The sequence below is a fragment of the Sturnus vulgaris genome, chromosome 19 (assembly GCF_052056855.1).
Source record: "Sturnus vulgaris isolate bStuVul1 chromosome 19, bStuVul1.hap1, whole genome shotgun sequence".
Taxonomy (NCBI): Eukaryota; Metazoa; Chordata; class Aves; order Passeriformes; family Sturnidae; genus Sturnus; species Sturnus vulgaris.
In genome coordinates this window covers 12709314-12729329 of record NC_142261.1, presented here as the reverse complement: position 1 = coordinate 12729329, position 20016 = coordinate 12709314, and the positions used below count along the sequence as shown (strand labels likewise).

At 52.0% G+C, this 20016-nt stretch overlaps 1 protein-coding gene across 12 annotated transcripts in view; it reads right to left on the bottom strand.

Moving 5' to 3' along the window:
• The window catches only part of OSBP2 (oxysterol binding protein 2), a 94719-nt gene that overhangs the window by 34893 nt on the left and 39810 nt on the right, over nucleotides 1–20016 (bottom strand). The window contains exon 1 of one of the 12 annotated variants that reach the window (XM_088176222.1): nucleotides 16399–16790. The exons of the other annotated variants lie outside the window; for them this stretch is intronic. Coding sequence (XP_088032348.1) covers nucleotides 16399–16477 — 79 coding nt within the window. The 5' untranslated portion in view covers nucleotides 16478–16790. Of the gene's footprint in view, nucleotides 1–16398; nucleotides 16791–20016 lie in introns of those variants that run through there. 12 annotated transcript variants of the gene reach the window in all.

Here is a 20016-nt window from a genome sequence, read left to right as displayed (position 1 = left end):
CCAAACACTCCTGGAGCTCTGGCAGCCTCGGGGCCGTGCCCATTCCCTGGGGAGCCTGGGCAGTGCCAACACAGGGATGGCAGAGCACGGAGAGGGACGGGCTCTGCACTTTGCCAGGACATTATTTCCTGCCCATTGATTGAGGCTGTGGGAACAATCCCTGTCAGAGTGCTCAGCTTGAGGCAGGAACACAGCATGGCCTAATTTTTTATCACTGTGCAGAATTATATAAATGCCTCAAAGCCCAGGAAAAGGGGGAAGGAACCTGGGTCAGCCCAGTGATGCTGCTCATTCCAGCTGAGCTGGCTGAGCATCCCTCACCAGCTCCTGCTGTCCCAAAGCTGCTGCTGTGGGATGCTGGAATGCTGCCAGGGTGGGCAGCAGGACCCCACCTTCCTCCTCCTGCCTGGGCAACTGCAATCACAGAATCATGGAATAGCCTGGGTCAGGACCTTAAAGTTCACCTCCTTCCATCTTCTTCACATGGGCAGGGACACCTTCCACTAGAGCAGGAACCAATTAATTATATATATTATATATATATATATATATATATATATATATATATATATATATATATATATATAGTATCAAGCAACATAATTTGTTGCAATCATCTCAAATCAAAGCATGGGAAGAAGGAAATCCAATATCACAGTCAAATAAATCAGAGTAGCTGAAAGCAGAAATGATCACACAGAGCACCCAAACCTCCTCACTGCCATTCCCAAGGTGGAGCTCTGACACTGGCTCTGAAGGTGCTTCCACCTTTCTCCTGGGAGCTCCTGGGAAAGCTGACCAAATCCCAAATCCACAGAAACAGGAATCCTTGTTTCCTGCAGCAAGCATCAGCTCCAGATCCCAGGAGAGGAGCCCTGCTCCCACCAGGTCATCCCCACTCCCCACCAGCTGCTCCTGGTACCAGCAGGACAAACTGGCACGGGAATGCTGTGACACAGCCAGGACAGGGGCTCTGGGCTCGGGCATCCCCTCATTCTCCATCAGGAATGCTGCTTTGAATCACAGCATCATATAGGCTGGAAAAGACCTCCAAGACCATCATGTCCCACCTCTGACCAACCTTTGCACCTGACACACCAACTCCTGGAGCTACAACTGAAGATTATCATGAAGGGCTGGAGGAGAGAGCTGCAGAAATATTTATCCTGTTGCTGAGGATGAAGGATTCACTCATCCAGAAAGGTGGGAGAGCAGCAAGCCTCTGCCTGGAGGTCTTTGCTTGGAGCCCAGCCAAACACCACAGCTTTGAGCATCCTGCCCTTATTCCAGCTTTTGTATCAGCTCAGACAGGGAAAAAAAATATTTGGCTTTGCTACGGCAGGGAAAACACCCTGGAGGTCAGGAAATACCCACAGAGAGAGTCTATCCAGGGCTCCTCATTCGAGCATGGACCACAGGAGATTTGAAGAAGCCAAAGTGCAGCAAGATCACAGCACTGGGACTTCAACCTGAATGAGGGATTCCTAACAGCACCCACTCAGGGTCACAGAACCTCTTGGAAGCTGCAGAAACACAGATTCCTAAATAGTTGGGAGGATTTAGGAGAGGGAAGAGGGGGAGAGGGGAAACATGACTCCCACAAGGTGATGGTGAGGGACACCCAGCAGAATCTGACTGAAACATTCTCCAGCACAGCTCAGAAGGAGTTTTAGTGATGTTTTTGAAGGGAATTCCAAACATGCAGAGGATGAGGAGGAACCAGAAGAGGGGAAGTGAACAGGCTGAGGTGGAGGATGCTCAAGGGCTGGAGCATGCCCAGGGAAGGGAACGGAGCTGGGAAGGGGCTGGAGCCCCAGGAGAGGCTGAGGGAGCTGGGAAAGGGGCTCAGCCTGGAGAAAAGGAGGCTCAGGGGGGACCTTGTGGCTCTGCACAACTCCCTGACAGGAGGGGACAGCCGGGGGGGTCGGGCTCTGCTCCCAGGGAACAGGGACAGGAGGAGAGGGAACGGCCTCAGGCTGGGCCAGGGCAGGCTCAGGGTGGATTTTGGAAACATTTCTTCAGGGAAATTATTGTCTAGCCCTGGCACAGCTGCCCAGGGCAGTGCTGGAGTCCCCATCCCTGGAGGGATGTGAAGGCCGTGTAGATGTGGCACTTGGGGACATGGGTCAGTGGTGGCCCGGGCAGTGCTGGGGAAGAGCTGGACTCGTTGACCTCAGAGAATTTTTCCAACCTTAATGGCTCTGGGATTCTATCCCAATGCTCTGTGCTCCTTGTCTCTGGATGCTGCCCTCACCCCTTTCCTCTAGCTTGGTCTTTTTGGATCCTCAGCTCCCAGCAGCTCCTAAATCCCACTGAACCTCAAACCAACATCCCCCAGCTGGGCAGGGCCAAAGTGGATCGGGACCGTGTCCAGGACCAGCAAAAAGCCTGGAGGCCCTGCAGGAGCCAGGAAGGTCTCCCTGCTCCTCCACATAGGGAGATCCTCCAAGGACACAAAGAATGCTTTAATCCATGGCTTTCAGCCCCCTGTCCAGCACACCCTGTCCCTGCAGAGAGAAGGGCTCAGTGATGGATTCCTTCTTTCCATGTGGGGCTCCCACCGGACCCTCATCACTCCTGGTGCTCCAGCTCTGCCATCTGCTCTCCATCAATAAAGAGCCTCTCTAGAGCAGCAAACCCTCAGGGGGTGGTGGGGGACTCCCAGTCCCATGCTGGGATGCAGGAGGGCCTGGATCCCCTCTGGAAGCAGCACATCCCCAGCTCAGGAGCTTCACCCCGGCTCACCCTGCTCCTCCTCCTGCTCGGAATGAAAGGCAGACATTCAGCAGGAATTCCTGTCGTTATTCCCCAGGGAACAAAAGCTCCTCAAGAAAACAAACATTAAAGGCTGGCAGGAAAAATCTGACAACAAATTGCCAGGTTCCTCTGGCTCCTGTACTGTGGATGAGGCAGCCCAGCCTCCACAGCATCCTCCTAAGGATTCCTGCATTCCCAGTGTGCTCTGGAGATCTCCCTGTGCTTACCAGTGGCACAGAGCGACTATCCATGATTTTAATTCATCCCCCTCTCTGTCCTGCAGCCAAGCTTTGTCCTGCCTTTGTGCAGGGCTTGGTGCCAACACCTCCAGGACCTGGACCGGAGCAGTGGACTTGTGCTGAGCAGAGAGTGAGCGGCCACGGCCACTCAACTCCAACCCCATCCCTCTTCCCCATGCCATGACACCAGCGTGGCACAGCAGGGCTGGCCCCAGGAACTGTGGTAACCCACATAACACCCTCCTCCTCCTCCTCCTCCTTTTCCTCCTCTTTCCCCCCTCACTCCGGGAAGGCTCCACAAACGCAGCTGCTGATTCCTGCTCTCCTCACGATGCACTCGGGGAACTCTGCAAGCACAGGCTCAAATCCCAGAGACACAAACCACAAACCACAGCAGCTTCTCATCAATCCCCTCTCCAGGAACACTCCAGGCTCTACTTTACACCACCCCCAAACCCAAGTGCTCCCCAAGCTGAGCCCCTCGTGCTTTGTGTGGGCTCGGGAGCAGCCCTGGCGATCCGGGCTGGCTTTGGTTTGTAGGGCACGGGCTGGCAGGGTTGCTATAGGAACAGGCAGCCTCACCGTAAGCTGGGCAGATTATTTTTGGAGCTGTGATGCAATTTAATCTATGGAAAATGGATCGGCAACCACTGTCCATAAGCCTCCTCGGGCTTGTTTCTCAGCCCAGAGAACACAAATCTCAGTGCCTGGAGCAGCATCCTGCCAGAGCCACCAAGGCAGAGCTCCCTTTCCACCCCCTTTTCCATCTTGAAAGCTTCCCTCAGATAAATGTTTGCCATTGCCTGGAATTTCTCCAGAGCTGGTGGAAAAGCCGCTGGCTGGAGGCACAACACCAGAGCATCCCCATGCTCAAGGGACACGCTGGCACTTTGTAGTGCAGTCCACGGGGATCCCAGGGACAGGGATCCCACAGGAGGCACTGCCACACTGAGCTCCCACCCCAAAACCACCAGGGAGCAATCCCAGGGAGCTGCTGCCCACGGCTGGGCTGTTCCAGGGCTGCTTGTGGATGAGCAGAGCTGGAAAGAGCCTTTTCAGGGATAAACCAGGAGGAGGAGAAGGGATTGAAGGGTTCAGCATTAGACCTTTTATTCCAAAACTCCCAAACTGCATCCAGAGTCTGGCTGTGATATCTCCAGCCCAAAGCACCACAGCTCCTCAGCCCCACACCATGGCTGGAGCAGGCAGTTCAGCCCTGCTTATCTTCCTCTCCAAGTCCAGCACAGCTCTCCTCACCCTCCATCCCTCACCTTCCTCCTCCCTTCCCAAGTATCCTCATTTTCAGCAACAGTCCTCGCCCTTCCTACATCACCTCGAATCTCTCCCCAATCCCCCTGCAAGCCTGAGCTGCTTTTCTACCCCTCCACTGGAGCCTCCCAAAGGCAGGACTGTGCCTGTGCTGGAAATTAAACCCAGCTTTCTCCTGGAGGCAGCTGGAATGAGCTGATGGGGGGGTTGGAAGTGCAGGATCAATACTGCAGGAGTGAAGTCGAGCCAGAGCAGAGATCCCTGAGTGCTGTCCACAGGGAAAGCTCTGATGGGATAGAAGGAACGCTGATGACTTTCATTCAAGCAGCATTCCTGGGCTGCCCCAAAGCCACCAGAGATCATAGCAGTGACAGTGGGGCATCTCAGCAGCTGATTTGCCCATCAGCAGCAGGACCTGCACATCTGCCAGGGAGAGCTGAGCTTGGAAGCATCGGAGGCCAACCCTGGCTGCTCCCAGTCCCTGGAACAAGCATCTTTCAGGTGCCCCAATGGTCCAACCACCAGCACAGCATGGATTATGCCTCTATTCCCAGTTCCACCTCTTGTACACTTTCTCCTGCTTTTTCCCACACTTGTCTGCAAGTTTTGAATCTAAAAGTATGAAAAGTATCCCCCTGACTGGGAAAAGCCTTTTCTCCTCCCACAGACAGAGTGGAGGATGTCCATGAGGATCAGCCAGCAGCAAATCCTGCAGCCATACCAGCCAAAACTTCAAGCTCTTTCTCCTCACAGTAAATCCACAGAAATCAATCCCACCTCCCTTCCAGATTCCCCTTTTATCCCAACAACAAGAAAGGGTATGATTCAGAATCACCAGCCCTTCCTGTGTGGAATTATCTGGATCTCTGGGATATGCTGCTCACCCATCATTCCTGAAGCAGAGCAATTTCCACCCTGGCTCTGGCAGACACAGCTGCTTTCATCACTTTTAATCGCTATGAATATTAAATGGAGCAGGGATCTATATTTAATAGCCTGGCCCGGCTGCCAGGGAGATGGATGAGGTTTATAGCAGCTGCAGATGCAGGAACAGGCAGAATTTTGGTGGTTAGAAAGAATTACACTGAGAATTAATCATCAAAATAGTAGGGAAAATAATCATTCATAAATCATTCCAAATCCGGGTGATCGCTCAGCAATTACCACCAACCTGGCAGGGCTGTTGCTTCTTCCTGCTAATGCAAAGGGAAAGCTGCACAGGCAAATTGGAGCCTAAAAATAGAAAACTTGGTTGCTTGTGACAAGCTGGGACATATCCTGAAGTCACTTTCAGTGGGAGCAGGTGGAGAGGGCCCACGGAGCAAACCCAGAGATCAAGGGCCACTGCTCCTAGGGGTGCTCACCTGGAGAAGAGAAGGCTCCAGGGAGAGCTCAGAGCCCCTGCCAGGCTTAAAGGAGCTCCAGGAGAGCTGGAGAGGGACTGGGGACAAGGGATGGAGGGACAGGACACAGGGAATGGCTCCCACTGCCAGAGGGCAGGGCTGGATGGGATATTGGGAAGGAATTGTTCCCTGGCAGGGTGGGCAGGCCCTGGCACAGGGTGCCCAGAGCAGCTGTGGCTGCCCCTGGATCCCTGGCAGTGTCCAAGGCCAGGTTGGACATTGGGGCTTGGAGCAGCCTGGGACAGTGGGAGGTGTCCCTGGCCATGGCAGGGGTGCGAGGAGACGGGCTTGAAGCCTATCCAGCCCAAACCATTCCATGATTCTACAAAAATAAGCAGGATACAAAAATGGGCAGTGGGAAAGCACAAAGCATCTCCATTCCCACCACTGCAGCATTCTCAGCCCAGCTACTGAACATTTTATTGCTGCAATTACAAAATGATGATGTTCCTAGTCAATAATCCTGAGCAGCACAGGCTGCATTTTGTCTGGACTGCAGTCATGCAGTTCCTGGCACAAATGGGATTTTCCCAACACCCAAACAGCTGAACAACCCCAGCAAGTTGAAATTCAGGCTGCAGAATCACACAGATTGAGTTTAAAACACACCAAAAGGCAGGGTTTAAACTACAAATAGGATGGACACACTGAAGGAATGGAGATGAGATGCAGGATGTGATCAATCCAAGGCTCCATAAGTGGAGAGACTCAACCCAATACCCTGGGAGCCACTGGTCATGGCTACTTCTAAATCCATACAAATTCCAATGGAACTTTAAAAAACTTTTTAAAAGAGCAGATGAATTCAGGGTTATAGGAACAGAAAAGGCAAATCTGAGACATGAGGTGATTTCTGCTAATTCCTCAGCAGCCCATGGCCAGCTTGGGATCCTGCATTCCCAGAGTGTCCCAGGAAAGGACAGCCCTGATGGCACTGGGGCTGGGAAACACATCCCAAAGGGACAGAGACTAGAAGGACAGGGTTGGGCAGAAGTTGGAAAAGTCAACTGGAGACATTTTGACAATCCATAAGGAACAACTCGAGATACTCAAGAAGCAAAGCTGGAAAACGGAGCAGCTGTGACACACAGAGCCTGAGGGGTGGAGAGCACTGTCCCTGTGTCCCTCAGTGCAGGACAGACCTGGAGGGGCTGGAGCGTGTCCAGGGAAAGGAACAGAGCTGGGGAAGGGGCTGGAGCCCCAGGAGAGGCTGAGGGAGCTGGGAAAGGGGCTCAGCCTGGAGAAAAGGAGGCTCAGGGGGGACCTTGTGGCTCTGCACAACTCCCTGACAGGAGGGGACAGCCGGGGGGTCGGGCTCTGCTCCCAGGGAACAGGGACAGGAGGAGAGGGAACGGCCTCAGGCTGGGCCAGGGCAGGCTCAGGGTGGATTTTGGGAACATTCCTTCATGGAAAGGGGGTCAGGCACTGTCACAGCTGCCCAGGGCAGTGCTGGAGTCCCCATCCCTGGAGGGATGTGAAGGCCATGTACATGTGGCACTTGGTGACATGGGGCGGTGGTGGCCTTGGCAAGGCTGGGGAATGGTTGGACTTGATGCTCTCAGGAGTCTGTTCCAACCTAAAAACCATTCTGTGATTCAATAAATACCTACATATATATATATATATATATATATATATATATATATATATATATAGGTATGTGGGCTGAAACACAGGCAGGCATCAGTACTGCTTCCACAAGCCTTTCCAGTGGAATTCTTCACTATCTGTCCAAAACTCTTCTCAGGAAGAGCCAAGAGAGCTTTGCAAGATGCCACTTTGCTGGCTTTTGGAGGAGGTGGAAGATTGGTGGTTGGTTTTTTCCTCTGCCTTTTGACTACAATACTCTGATCCCTATTTCCAAGAGGACAAGAAGTTGGGAAGCTCTATGGAAAATATGGACCCAGCCCTGAAACCTCCTGAAGAGGAATTTCAGAGACTGAGGAGCAGAGCTGGCAGGAACACGAGAGGAGATAAAATGAACCCAGCTGATGCTTTTGTAGGAGCACTGGAGAGTCACAGTTCGTCCTGCTGGACAGGGCCAAATGTCCCTCCTGTCCCCTGGGCACTTGTGAATAGCAATGAGCAAAAACATGGAGTGGAAGGAGTGATTACAGGGAAATAACAGCTCATTTGCAGATAATTGGGGGCTCAGCAGCACAGCTCATTGTCAGGAAAGAAAATTTTAAAAATTTAAAATAACGGCTTGATAAAAATAGAAACTTATTCATTCTGCAGCTCAGAACAGCAGTGACACACAAAGTGCTGACCCCTCCAGGAGCAGCTGGAGTGCAGAGCTGGGACCAGGGACAGTGACTGCCTCTTTGTCACACCTGGAAAATGCATCCCTGCCAGGAATTCCTGTGGGAAAAGCCAGAACTGGCCCCACTGGGAGGAGGCAAGCACACAGCCCCACTGCCCGCAGCATCACCTTCAGCTCCTCATCTCTCCTGCAAGCCCAGAAGTGTCCAGAGATCCCAGCAGATCCTGCCAGTGCCTAACGGGGCTCCAGGGGAGCTGGAGAGGGACTGGGGACAAGGGATGGAGGGACAGGACACAGGGAATGGCTTCCACTGCCAGAGGGCAGGGCTGGATGGGATATTGGGAAGGAATTGTTCCCTGGCAGGGTGGGCAGGCCCTGGCACAGGGTGCCCAGAGCAGCTGTGGCTGCCCCTGGATCCCTGGAAATGTCCAAGGCCAGGCTGGACATTGGGGCTTGGAGCAGCCTGGGACAGTGGGAGGTGTCCCTGCCCATAGCAGGGGATGGGAATGGGATGGGCTTTAAGGTCTCTTCCCACCCAAACCATTCCATGACTCTGAGCTCTGGTGACCTTGCAGGAGGCCCCATCACTCCAAAATCCTGCAGTCAGCCTGGATATCCAGTTACTCTCCCCACCAGCCCCTCCCAAAGCTGTCTGAAAGCATTTCTCATCCCTGGATAGATCCGTATCAGCAGGACAGAGGCACAGACCTTTGTGTCCCTTTCTGAGCCTCTCAAAGATCCACATCCAACTGAACATCTCCCACTTGCCCTTCATTAAACCAGCCCTGCTCTTATTTCTCTGTACCCCCTGAATTCACAGCCCACATCTGATCCAAGACATCCCAGCAGGGAGGACTTGCCCTGCCTGCAGCTCCAAGACCATCTCCAAGAGAATATTTAGCTCATGGACTCAAGTGGCATCATAAATAATTTAGTCACTTGTTCTTGTCCAAAGTACGTCAGAAAATGCACAAAACTTGTTAATTAATTGTTTCTGTTCGTTTAGTCACTGAATCCTTCAGTATGCAGTGATTACTACGGATTTGCATCACTCCCCCACACTGAAATGGAGCAGCTGCCACAGTCTGGTGGCACCATGAGCTTGGGGACAAGAAGTCCCCAAGTCCCTGAAAGGGTGACAGGCAGGACACTAGGCCAGGCATGAGCAGCTTCCTTAGCCAGGAACAATCCCAAAAATAACAAAAATTCAAGTATTTTGGAGGAAATGAGTTTTTTCAGAGCAGAAACTCACAGAAGTGAGCACTGTCACAGCTGGGGAGTGACACCCTGTTCTTGCACAGACAACAGCAAGTCCTGGCTGCTGCTACCAAAACCATCCCATGTCTTGGATATCTCCTCCTGCATCACTGAACATCCATTTTTTATGATGCTTAAACATTTTCCAGCCCTAGGTCCATCTCCAATGTCAGCAGGGTGAGGAGGGGAGCTCACAGATGGGCTGGCCTCTCCCCTGACATCCATCAGGGAAGGACACGTGGAAGCCAATGGCCTTGGAGAGCTCCCATCCCTGAGGATAACATCATCCTTGTACCCAGCACCACTCCCAGGGGTTCACCACAGTCAATTTGGCCTAGGATTTTTTTATTTTATGTTTTTTACCAGGAGCTTCTTTTTTTTCTAGAACTCTCGGAGCAGCAGGGAACACACGTCCTGCCCCAGGCTTTCTCCTGCTCCCAGAAAGCAGTGGGAGATGTGCAAAGGACACAAGGACACTCCTGTCAGCTCTCTCCTTGCTCACTAACCCTGTCAACAAGGAGAGGGATGACAAGGGCCCTCACTCCCAGGGCGGGGGAGCAGAGGGAGAGGGAGGAAGGGAAGGGACAGGGCCATCACTGCCCTGTCCCTGTCACAGCCACAGCTCTGCAGGGGAACAGCAAAGCCCGGCAGCACCAGGACAACAGCAGTGACGGTGTGCTGGGACACGGGCAGCCAATCCCAAACCACTGCTGTGCCACCCAGAGCAGCTCAGAGAGAGCAGCTGAGCCTCCCTTCTCCCAAACCCAGCAGCTCCCACGTCTCTTGCCTCGGGATCAGGGCTCAGCACATCCCTGCAGGCCCCCAGCTCAGCTCACCCCAGGCTGAGCCGCAGTGCGGGCACCGAGATGGAGACACGTCCTGATGGGCACTGAAACCCTCCTGAGCTGCCAGGGCTCAGCTTACCCGGGGTAAGAGGATCCAGGGGTGTCAGTTATCCACCCTCCTCCAATTCCCAAAGGTCAGGACATGCCAAAGGCACAGCACAGACGTGCAGGACTTGGGAGCCTCCCAGCACCCCGCTCTGCTAAGAGCCTCAGGCTCGGGGAGGGTGGCAGGGGGCAGCAGCAGCCCCAAAAAGGCATCCAACTTCCATCCCTTGGGCCTCTGGACTTCAGTCCTACTCCCTCAGAACCCACAGGCAGGGAAAACCTCCAAGCCCATAAAGTCCAAATTGTGCTCGATCCCCACCTTGTTCCCAGCCCAGAGCACTGAGTGCCACATCCAGGCCTTCCTTGGACACCTCCAGGGATGGGGACTCCAAACTGCCCTGGGCAGACCCTGCCAAGGTCTGACCATCCTTTCCAGGAAGGAATGTTCCCAAAATCCACCCTGAGCCTGCCCTGGCCCAGCCTGAGGCCGTTCCCTCTCCTCCTGTCCCTGTTCCCTGGGAGCAGAGCCCGACCCCCCCGGCTGTCCCCTCCTGTCAGGGAGTTGTGCAGAGCCACAAGGTCCCCCCTGAGCCTCCTTTTCTCCAGGCTGAGCCCCTTTCCCAGCTCCCTCAGCCTCTCCTGGGGCTCCAGCCCCTTCCCCAGCTCCCTTCCCTTCCCTGGACACGCTCCAGCCCCTCCAGGGCTCTCTTGTCAGGAGGGGCCCAGAGCTGTCCCAGCACTGGAGGTGTCCCAGCAGTGCCAGCACAGGGGACGGGCACTGCCCTGCTCCTGCTGCCACCCCAGGGCTGGCACAGCCCAGGTGCCTTTGGCCTCTTGGCCACCTGGGCACACCTGGGCTCGTGTCCAGCCACTGTCACCAGCACCTCCAGGGCTTTTCCCATCAGCAGCTTTCCAGCCCCTCTTTCCCCAGGTCACCTCCCCTGCAAGGACAGGTGACTTCAGAGTGTCACAGGATAACAGACCTGTCCTCAAAGCCAGGGGCACTGTCACATGTCCCAGGTTAGAGCATAAAGTCACAGTTCCACTGCCTGTGGTGAGCCAGGGACAATCCCACATGGGCCCCATGCCTGGCACCAACCTCCTTCACAGCCAGGACAACCCCAAGCCCCTCCCGGGCAGGCTCAGCTCCTGCCGTGGGAGCACAGGTAAATCCAGGTTGGATCTCTGCAGGAAGCAGCAGCACAGCAGCACTGACTGCACTGACAGCTGCTCCAGCAGCAGGACACAGAGCAGGCAGGGCTGGGGCTGGCCCAAGCTCTGCTCCCTGCACAGCAGGTCCTGTCAATGATTTACTGCCAAAAGCTCCTCAGAACAACCAGTCCATCCCTGGAATGTCTCAGCAGGTCAGCACAGAGGGAGAAGGGCACTCCATGCTGCACAGTCCCCCCAAGGAAGTGCTGTGCTGGATGTCAGTGCAGATAGATCAGGCAAAAAGGAAAAGAAATAAAGAAATCTACTGCTGCTGCAGCCAGGGTCTCTATTGGCAGAGCCCTTTGATGGAGCTGGGAGTTCATCTCCCTTCCAATCCTATAAGAGTGTTCCTGGTCTCTAATTAACACCATCAGGCTGTCAAGATGGCCACTTCCTCCCTAATTACTGTGCTTTGTAATTAAGATAAAGCTAATAAACTCCTGTTATTAGTGATTGCTGCTGATCAGCTCTGAGGTGCAGAGCAACTCCTGCCTTGTGCCTGCACCCAGAGCTCCTAGGCAGTGCATCCATGTCACAGAATCCCAGGATTATTTGGGTTGAAAAAGCCCTTTAAGGTCATCAGGTCCAACCATTAACCTCCAACACTTCCAGGCCCAACCCTAAACCGTGTCCCTGAACCATTTCCATGGCACCTGCACATCCTTGGGATGCATCCTCTCCCAGCCAAGCCACATGTGCTCCTGGGCAGGAATCCACCTTCACAACTGCTAAAAATGAAAGGGAACAGGGCAGAGAGGATATCATTTGGAAAGAAAATGAACATGCCCTGCCCTGAGCACATGATCTGCTGCTTTGCTGAGCATTGAGGGCTCCCTGATGCCAAGGGTGGGCTTGGCCAGCTCCAGACACTGTGACATTCCCTGATGGCCCCATGGACACTCACTGCCCTATGAGCTCATCCCCATGAGAATCATGGAATGCAATCGTGGAATACCCTGAGGTGACTCACAGGGATCATGGATCCAGCCCCTGTCCCTGCACAGACCCCCCAACAATCCCAGCCTGTCCATCCCTGGCAGCGCTGTCCAAACGCTCCTGGAGCTCTGGCAGCCTCGGGGCCGTGCCCATTCCCTGGGGAGCCTGGGCAGTGCCCAGCACCCTCTGGGGGAAGAACCTTGCCCTGAGCTCCAGCCTGAATTCCCCCTGGCACAGCCCAGTACACACAGACACCTCCCCCAGCCCTGGGTGGGTGTCAAGGGCAGTCACAGGGGAAGGGTTTCCTTCCACTTCTGACCTGGACATCGCAGCTCACACTGAGCTCCCTGAGCTCCCACTTCCTGAAATGAGAGGATTCCACAACATGAAGCATCTCCAAACATCTCCATGGACATTCCTACATCCTTATTTCACCTGGAAAAACCATCCACAGCAAAGGAAACCAGGCAGGACTAGATTCAGTGCACCCTGAGTGACCCATGACTCAGCCGTGGCTTAATTTTAAACAAGGTGAATCCATCAGCCCTCATTACAGATTTTAAGTGCTTTTCACAAATAAATCAGCAGCCACAACTGCTAAAGCTGCAACAAAACACCTCCAGCAGCTCCAGCCAGGCACAGCCCCAGCCCAAACTCCAGACTCTTAACCCAGGAGCTGAACAACCAGGATGCAACTGATGGATTCAGCACCTCCTCATGCCAAAACTCTCAGGAAAGAGGTCCCCACGTCAAGCAATCTCTACATAAATCTGGAGAAAGGCTGAACCAACATACCTGCTTTGGGAGCAGGATACAGCCTGTCCATCATCCACACTCCAGCAGCCACCTGTGCTTGGTCCTCCTGGAAATTTAATCCAGCTCATTCCTGAGCAGACTTTAAACACTCATTTAAATGGTTCCTAGCTGGGCCATGAAATAAATACACTCTGCATGTCTGTAGGGAGAGAAATGCATTTTTCCATCTATTTTATGGTCCCCTCTGTGTGCTGAAGCCGTGGGCCAGGTGCAGCCCAGGATCTGACATTCCTTTGAGGATAATCCATGTCATCATCAAATATTAATGACAGATTGCATTCAGGCATGGTAAGAAACCCAGCACCAAACACACAGCATGGAGCTGGAGAGGGAAATTCCTGATGGAAATGCCCTCTGAAAGCAGGAACAGCGCTGCTTCACCTGGCAAGAGCTTTGAGATCCTCAGAATTAACTAATGATAAGCTAATTATCTTTGTCTGTAAGCTACCCACAGACCTTTCTGTGCACAGCAAGTGAAGTGTCTGCATCCTTCTTTCTCTAAAGACTTCAGCACCACAGTCCTGCCTCCTTAATTTGGCCATGAACCCAAAACCCATGATCCCATCAGCTCTGACTGAGCCAGATCAGCCCCTTAACACAAACACAGAACAAAACATCTCCTTAAATCCATCTTCACCTTCGTCTCTGTAGAATCAAAAGAGCACTGGCACAATTTGGACACTGGAAGTGTCCCAGGCCAGGCTGGACAGGGCTTGGAGCAGCCTGGGACAGTGGAAGATGTCCCTGAACAATGAAGGGGTGGCACCAGAGAAGCTTAAAGGACTCTTCCAACCCAATCATTCTGAAATATTGAATCATTCAACTCAAAGATTCAATAATTGGTTTTATCTTACAAGTACAAAAGGAACTCCTAAAGCCACCCAAAGCCTCCAGGCTGAGCTCTTCTGTTCCCAAGGAACCTCCTGCCAAGCAGAGCCAGGCCCAGCTTTTCCCTGGGCTGCTCATTAAAAGTCATCAGCATTTTAAACATGCTTCAGACAACTCCTTTTGAGGAGATAAGTGGATTTAAGGACAAAATTTTGGTAGGGGAAAAAAAAAATCACAGCATGAGGATTTCCAAATGAAAAGCAAAGCCTCCTTGGGATGTATTTTCCCATCCAAAAGATTGCATTTCCAATGGGGAATGTGCTTACCAGAGCAACACATTTTGCACATCACAGTTTTTACAGTAAATTGGTTTTAAAAGCCAACATTTTCCCAGCTTTGGGGTTCAGTTGGCTGTTAAAACATCACAAATATTTGTCTGTCATGTCCCAGGGCCAAAGCCTCTGGGTTTGTCAAATTTATTCCACATGTGTGAAATGGATGTTACCCTACCAGACAGAGAAAGTTCTTCTATGTCACTGCAAAGCTTTCCCAAAATACCACCAAAAATGGGGGAAAGATGCTTTGGGGGCAGAAAAAGACCAGGCCAGCCATGGAAATACCCCAATCTCACCTCAGACACACTTGGAATCATCTCCCCAGGTTCTTCCCTGCAGTTCCCAAGCCCTGTTTCTCCAGTGCTCACCACTCACCTTCCCCCGAATTTTCACACACGGCTGGTTTCAGCTTTTGATGAGAATAATTCTGGTTTGGGGCATTTTATTCTCCACTGAAGCCTCGTTATGTAAAGCTCTGTGCAGAACTCCTGGAACACGCATGTCCTTACGTCACCCAGCTGGAAAAACAGCTCCAGAAGGAAAGCAAGGGGAAGGGGGCAATCTGGATTTGATAAAAAAGATTTTATTTTTTTTTTGGTCATTTGAAGCCAGCTGTAAATCTTCAATTGCTTGAATTTTGATTTGACCTATTTGCATTCCTCCTTTCCTTACCCTTTTCTAGAGGAAGGAAATTGCATTTAGATAAAATAATTTATTGTTAAGCGATGCTTGAGAGCAGGATGGGACCACAGGAGGGAGCACAGTGACACAGGACCATGGGATCATGGAATGGGTTGGGTGGGAAGGGACCTTAAAGCTCATCCAGTGCCACCCCTGCCATGGGCAGGGACACCTCCCACTGTCCCAGGCTGCTCCAAGCCTCAATGTCCAGCCTGGCCTTGGACACTGCCAGGGATCCAGGGGCAGCCACAGCTGCTCTGGGCACCCTGTGCCAGGGCCTGCCCACCCTGCCAGGGAACAATTCCTGCCCAATATCCCATCCAGCCCTGCCCTCTGGCAGTGGGAAGCCATTCTCTTGTCCTGCCATTATCCCAAACTACGTCAAAGAAACAACATTTGGATTTCACCATCACATGGCCTAGGTGTGAATCACCAGGTGTTCCCAGGTCCCTGCAGACAGACCCTTGGAACACAGCAGGGATAGAAATAAAACATGGGATGTGATGAGTTGCCAGTGCCCAGGATCAGAGAAGCTGTTTCTGGTCTGCAAAGAAAGCAAAGAACATCCTGCAAATCCTCATTTCTCACCATCCAGACACTGGATTTTGCTCAGCCCCTCCACTGATGAATCATGGAATGGGTTGGGTTGGGAATGACCTTAAAGCTCATCCAGTCCCACCCCCTGCTCGGGGCAGAGACACCTCCCACTGTCCCAGGCTGCTCCAAGCCCTGTCCAGCCTGGCCTGGAACACTTCCATGAATTTTTGTGCTGCCACGAAGCAACACAAAAGTTGAACTGAAAGCCAGGACCCACCCCCAGCCTTTTCCTGCTTCATCCCTCTCAGGGAAAAACACCAAAATGGGGATTTCTGCCCCAAACCAGTGCAGATTTGGGCAGAGCATCCTTTATCCCACAAAGGCCAATGCTCCTGCACACCCAGCACTGAGCTCTACTAGGAAACACCTGGAATATCACAGAGGGCAGTGACAGATAGGACATTAATAGTGCACACCTTAAATCACAGCTCAGTGTTCCTGGAGAACATCTGTGCCTCTCACCATGGCGTGGGCAGGGAGCAGCACAGGACAACAGCACCACCCTCATTCCATCTCAACTCCAAAGGAATTTGGCTTAGAACTAAAAAAATACATCCTGACACCAACACAGGGACTGATTTACCCATGACAAACAGACCAAATACCCCTTAATGTGCAATTAAAGGTGCCTGAAAAGAACAAATTATCAGCAAATGTAAGGATTTTTTGTATTAATCTGAGTCAGTCTGGACTTTTTTAAAGAGCTGATAAAGCAGGAACCCCACTCTTTGTCCATGTCCAAGCACACCCAGCAGGGATGCAGCACAGTGATGCCTGCAGGGCAGATTCCACACGTGCATTCCTAATATTGCTGTGGGGTCACACAGCCCCTCCCCAGCCCGGGCAGACACCCCAGCAGAGCAGCCCCAAGGGAAGCCCCAGGGATCCATGGGGAAGGCCGGGAAGGCCACTGACCCTTGTGGAATTTATTCAGACAGCCGGCGTTGCAGAAGGAGCGGAGGGATCCTGTCTCCCAGCAGCCCCTACCCTTCATCCCCACCGCGGGATCGCTCAGCCGAGCCTGCCTCCTACATGGCTGCCATGGAGGAGAACCCACAGCAACGAAGAGACAACGGCCCGGGGAAATGTCCTTATTCCAGTGGCACGCTTGCCATCATCCATTCCCGGCACATGCCGCTAGCAGGGCACTACGGCTCCATCATCAGCCTCATACCAGCATGCACCACGGAGCAGCCCTTAACTCCATCCCTGCCGGAAAAACGCCTCATCCTGCCAAAAAAAAACGGGATGGGGAACGGCCCCAGCAGCCCCAGCCCGGGGAGCTCCAAGGGAGCCGGCTCCGGAGCGCTGCTCTTGGATATCCAGCCCCAAACCCAAAGGGATGCTGGATTTTTGGGGAGGGAGGGAGAGATTTGGAAGCTTGTCCCTTTAAATGCTGCTGGAGGTTATTTTTAGGACATTGGCTTAAAATAAAGACCAGAATTCCTTTTTTTTTTTTTTTATCAGAAAGTCCATTATCCATTTTAGTCACTCGGCCACATTTTACATCCCACAGCTCCAACAGTAACAAACGCCTGGAGGTTCCTCCAGCCCTGTCCTTCCTCAGATCCATTTTCTCTCCCCTCCACTCCAAAACCACTGGATTTTCCCAGCTTTAATTTTCCCGGTCTCGAGGGAATGAGTAATTCCGGAGGAAAAATGCGGCATAAACCCCAATTCAGAGCCCAGCAGCTGCAGCCAGGAGCTGCTGCGTGTGTGCAGCAGGATCCAGAGCATGGAGCACGAATTGGGAATCTCCAGGACCCACATGGATTAACAGTTTACATTTGATCTTTTTTTTTTTTTCCCACTCCAGCTGGATTACAAGGATTTGACAGCAAGAAGAAAACGTTTGTATTCCGGCTTTTAAGTTGGAACCACTTTCTGTGGACACATTTAAATACAGAGGTAGGGATTGTGCAAGAATTCCATGTGGAAAAAGGAGGAATTCAGCCACTATCACACTATCTTTACTCTGTGCATTCAAGCCAAGGAAAGTAATGCTGGCAGTGCACATACACACAAAGATTTTATTAAATTACTGGAACATTTATTGATGCTTTGGGTAAGAATCGGCAGCTCTTAAGGGGAAAATTACCACCACAAGAGACTGGATTTTTAATTAGAGAGGAGAGGCAGGTCTTGATGGGATTTAGCTCAAAACAAGCATTTCCCACTCAGATATCAGATCCAAGGACCAGCTGGAGGCAGGATCTGGCTTTTGACACTGAGACCAGAGTCGATCCCTATACAGAGCAATATATACACACACATAGACATTTATATTCTGTATTATATCCTCATTCCCAACCCCTGATCAGCAGGGATGGAGATCACACAACTCAGCTCCACTCCTGCTGCAGGAAACCAAGGCAGGATCACAGAAAAAAACACCTAAGATTTTCTGCCAGCTGACCCCAGCCTCCTCCTGCCAATATTTAAGTCACACCCTCAAGTCACTCATCTGAACATTTGGAAATCAGTCCTGAAGTTCCCTGTTTATCATCAGATTGCAGGTTTGTCCCTGGATTTAGCTCGTTCTGCTGGAAATCAGGGGTTACCTGGCTCCCAGGAATAGCAGAAGGGGCCTGGGAAAGGCTCCCTGCCCTGTTGCTCTGTGTCAGGATGAGCCTTCTCATTTCTTTCCAAGGGAAATGCTGCAATCAGGATGTTTCTTCTTGCTGAGCAACTAAAACTCAGGAGGTGGCTCAGACGACAACAGGAGTGAGGGTGTGGGACAGCCAGGGCTGGATGAGGGGCCAGGGAAAGGCTGGGATAAACACAGAGAGTGAGGGGAAGCAGGAGGAGACAATCCATCCCCTCATGGCACACACAGCATCCCACACCACAGATCTCCCAGCAACACCAGACCATTCAGCTCCCAGAATCTGTATCAAATTTTAAAAGCCACTTAAAAATGCAACTTCGACTTTCCAAACATTTTGCCTGCAAGAAAACAAGGCGGGTAGGTCAGAGGATTACTGCAGTTTGAGTTTGGTCTGACTTCTTTTCTAAGTTTGATGAAATTCCAAAACAAACTGGAGAACTTCAAGAATTCTGTTTTCCCATTCCCAAGTGTTGCCAACAACACTCCCAGCTGCAGTCGCTGCACTCTTCAGCCTGACATCTCCTTTATCATTATCTGGTTAATATTGAAAGCCTCCATAACCCCTAATTTTCCAATATCTTTGCAGCTCTGCCTCATCCACCTCCCAAACCACCTGACAAAAACATCAGGTGATTGTTACAGAGCCCTGCCAGGACCAGTGGGACCAAACCACCTCAAACTCCAGCTCATCCATTAAAACCGATTGGAAATGCTTTATTTGGAGCAGTTACAATAACTTCTCCCTGGTTCAGAGGTTCCCTGCACCAGGCACGATCATGGAACGGGTTGGGTGGGAAGGGACCTTAAATCCCATCTCGTTCCAGCCCCATGGGGCTGCTCCAAGCCCCATCCAGCCTGAGCACGGGGCAGGGTGGGAGGAAGGGCTGCCCCACTGGAGGACCCCCTCACATATGGCAACACCCATCACTTGATCCATTTATAATCAATTCAAATGTCTCACCCACTCCAGGGGCTCTCCCAAACACCTCCAAACCCACTGAACACCCCAAAGGAGCCCGGCCCCACACACTGCACCCAGAAAGCTCAGCCCCCCTCCAGGCAGGGTTTAGGGAATTACATACTGCGTTTCCCACAGCACCTCTTCCTCATCCAGTGCTCCGGAGGGGAGGCAGGGGCAGGGACAGGGCTGGGGGGTGTGGGATCAGCCTTCCCCCGGGATGCTCTCTGCAGGCTCCATATCCTCATTTCCTCCCTTCCCTTCCCCTCTCCGCAGCTCTCATTCCCCGTGCTCAGGGCTGGGAGTACCTCCTCCTCCTCCTCCTCCTCCTCCTCCTCCCTCTCCCTCTCCCTCTCCCTCTCCCTCTCCCACACCTCACTCACAGCAGCTGTGCTGCCCCAGCACATGGAAAACGAGCTCAGAAAAAAAGATAAACTTAGGAAATGTCACCTTTTACAAGTTTCCAGTGGAAAAGTCCAAAACCAGCCCGTTTTTGGGGTCTCTTCTGGAGTACACCAGGGCAGAGCTGCATGTCAAGGGTGACACAGACATTCCTTGCCCAATTTCAAGTCCTTGCTTCAAATCTTATGGTGATAAAACCACCTAAAAATAATTCTGGGGACTTGTGCCTGCACTGAAATACATCATAATACACTAAATAGGAGATATTAAATGTAGTAATTTACTGTATATAATCTAATATTGCCTTGAAATACTCTTCCCAGAAATGCCCAACTATTCCAAAATAAAACAGCTGCGTTGATTCCAGGTGTTCCTGCTTTGGGATTGTTGTGCTTTGTAGGCAGAGTTATTCCCAACCCTCAAATTCCTTCCCTGCTCCAACTGCAGAGATTATCTCTGCCCCCTGCAGACACAAAGGAGAAGTGGCACTTCCTTCTGCAAAAACCTTCGTTGTATTGGAAAACACTCAAAATATCTTCATCCTCTGCTGCTTTTGGGGCTTTTA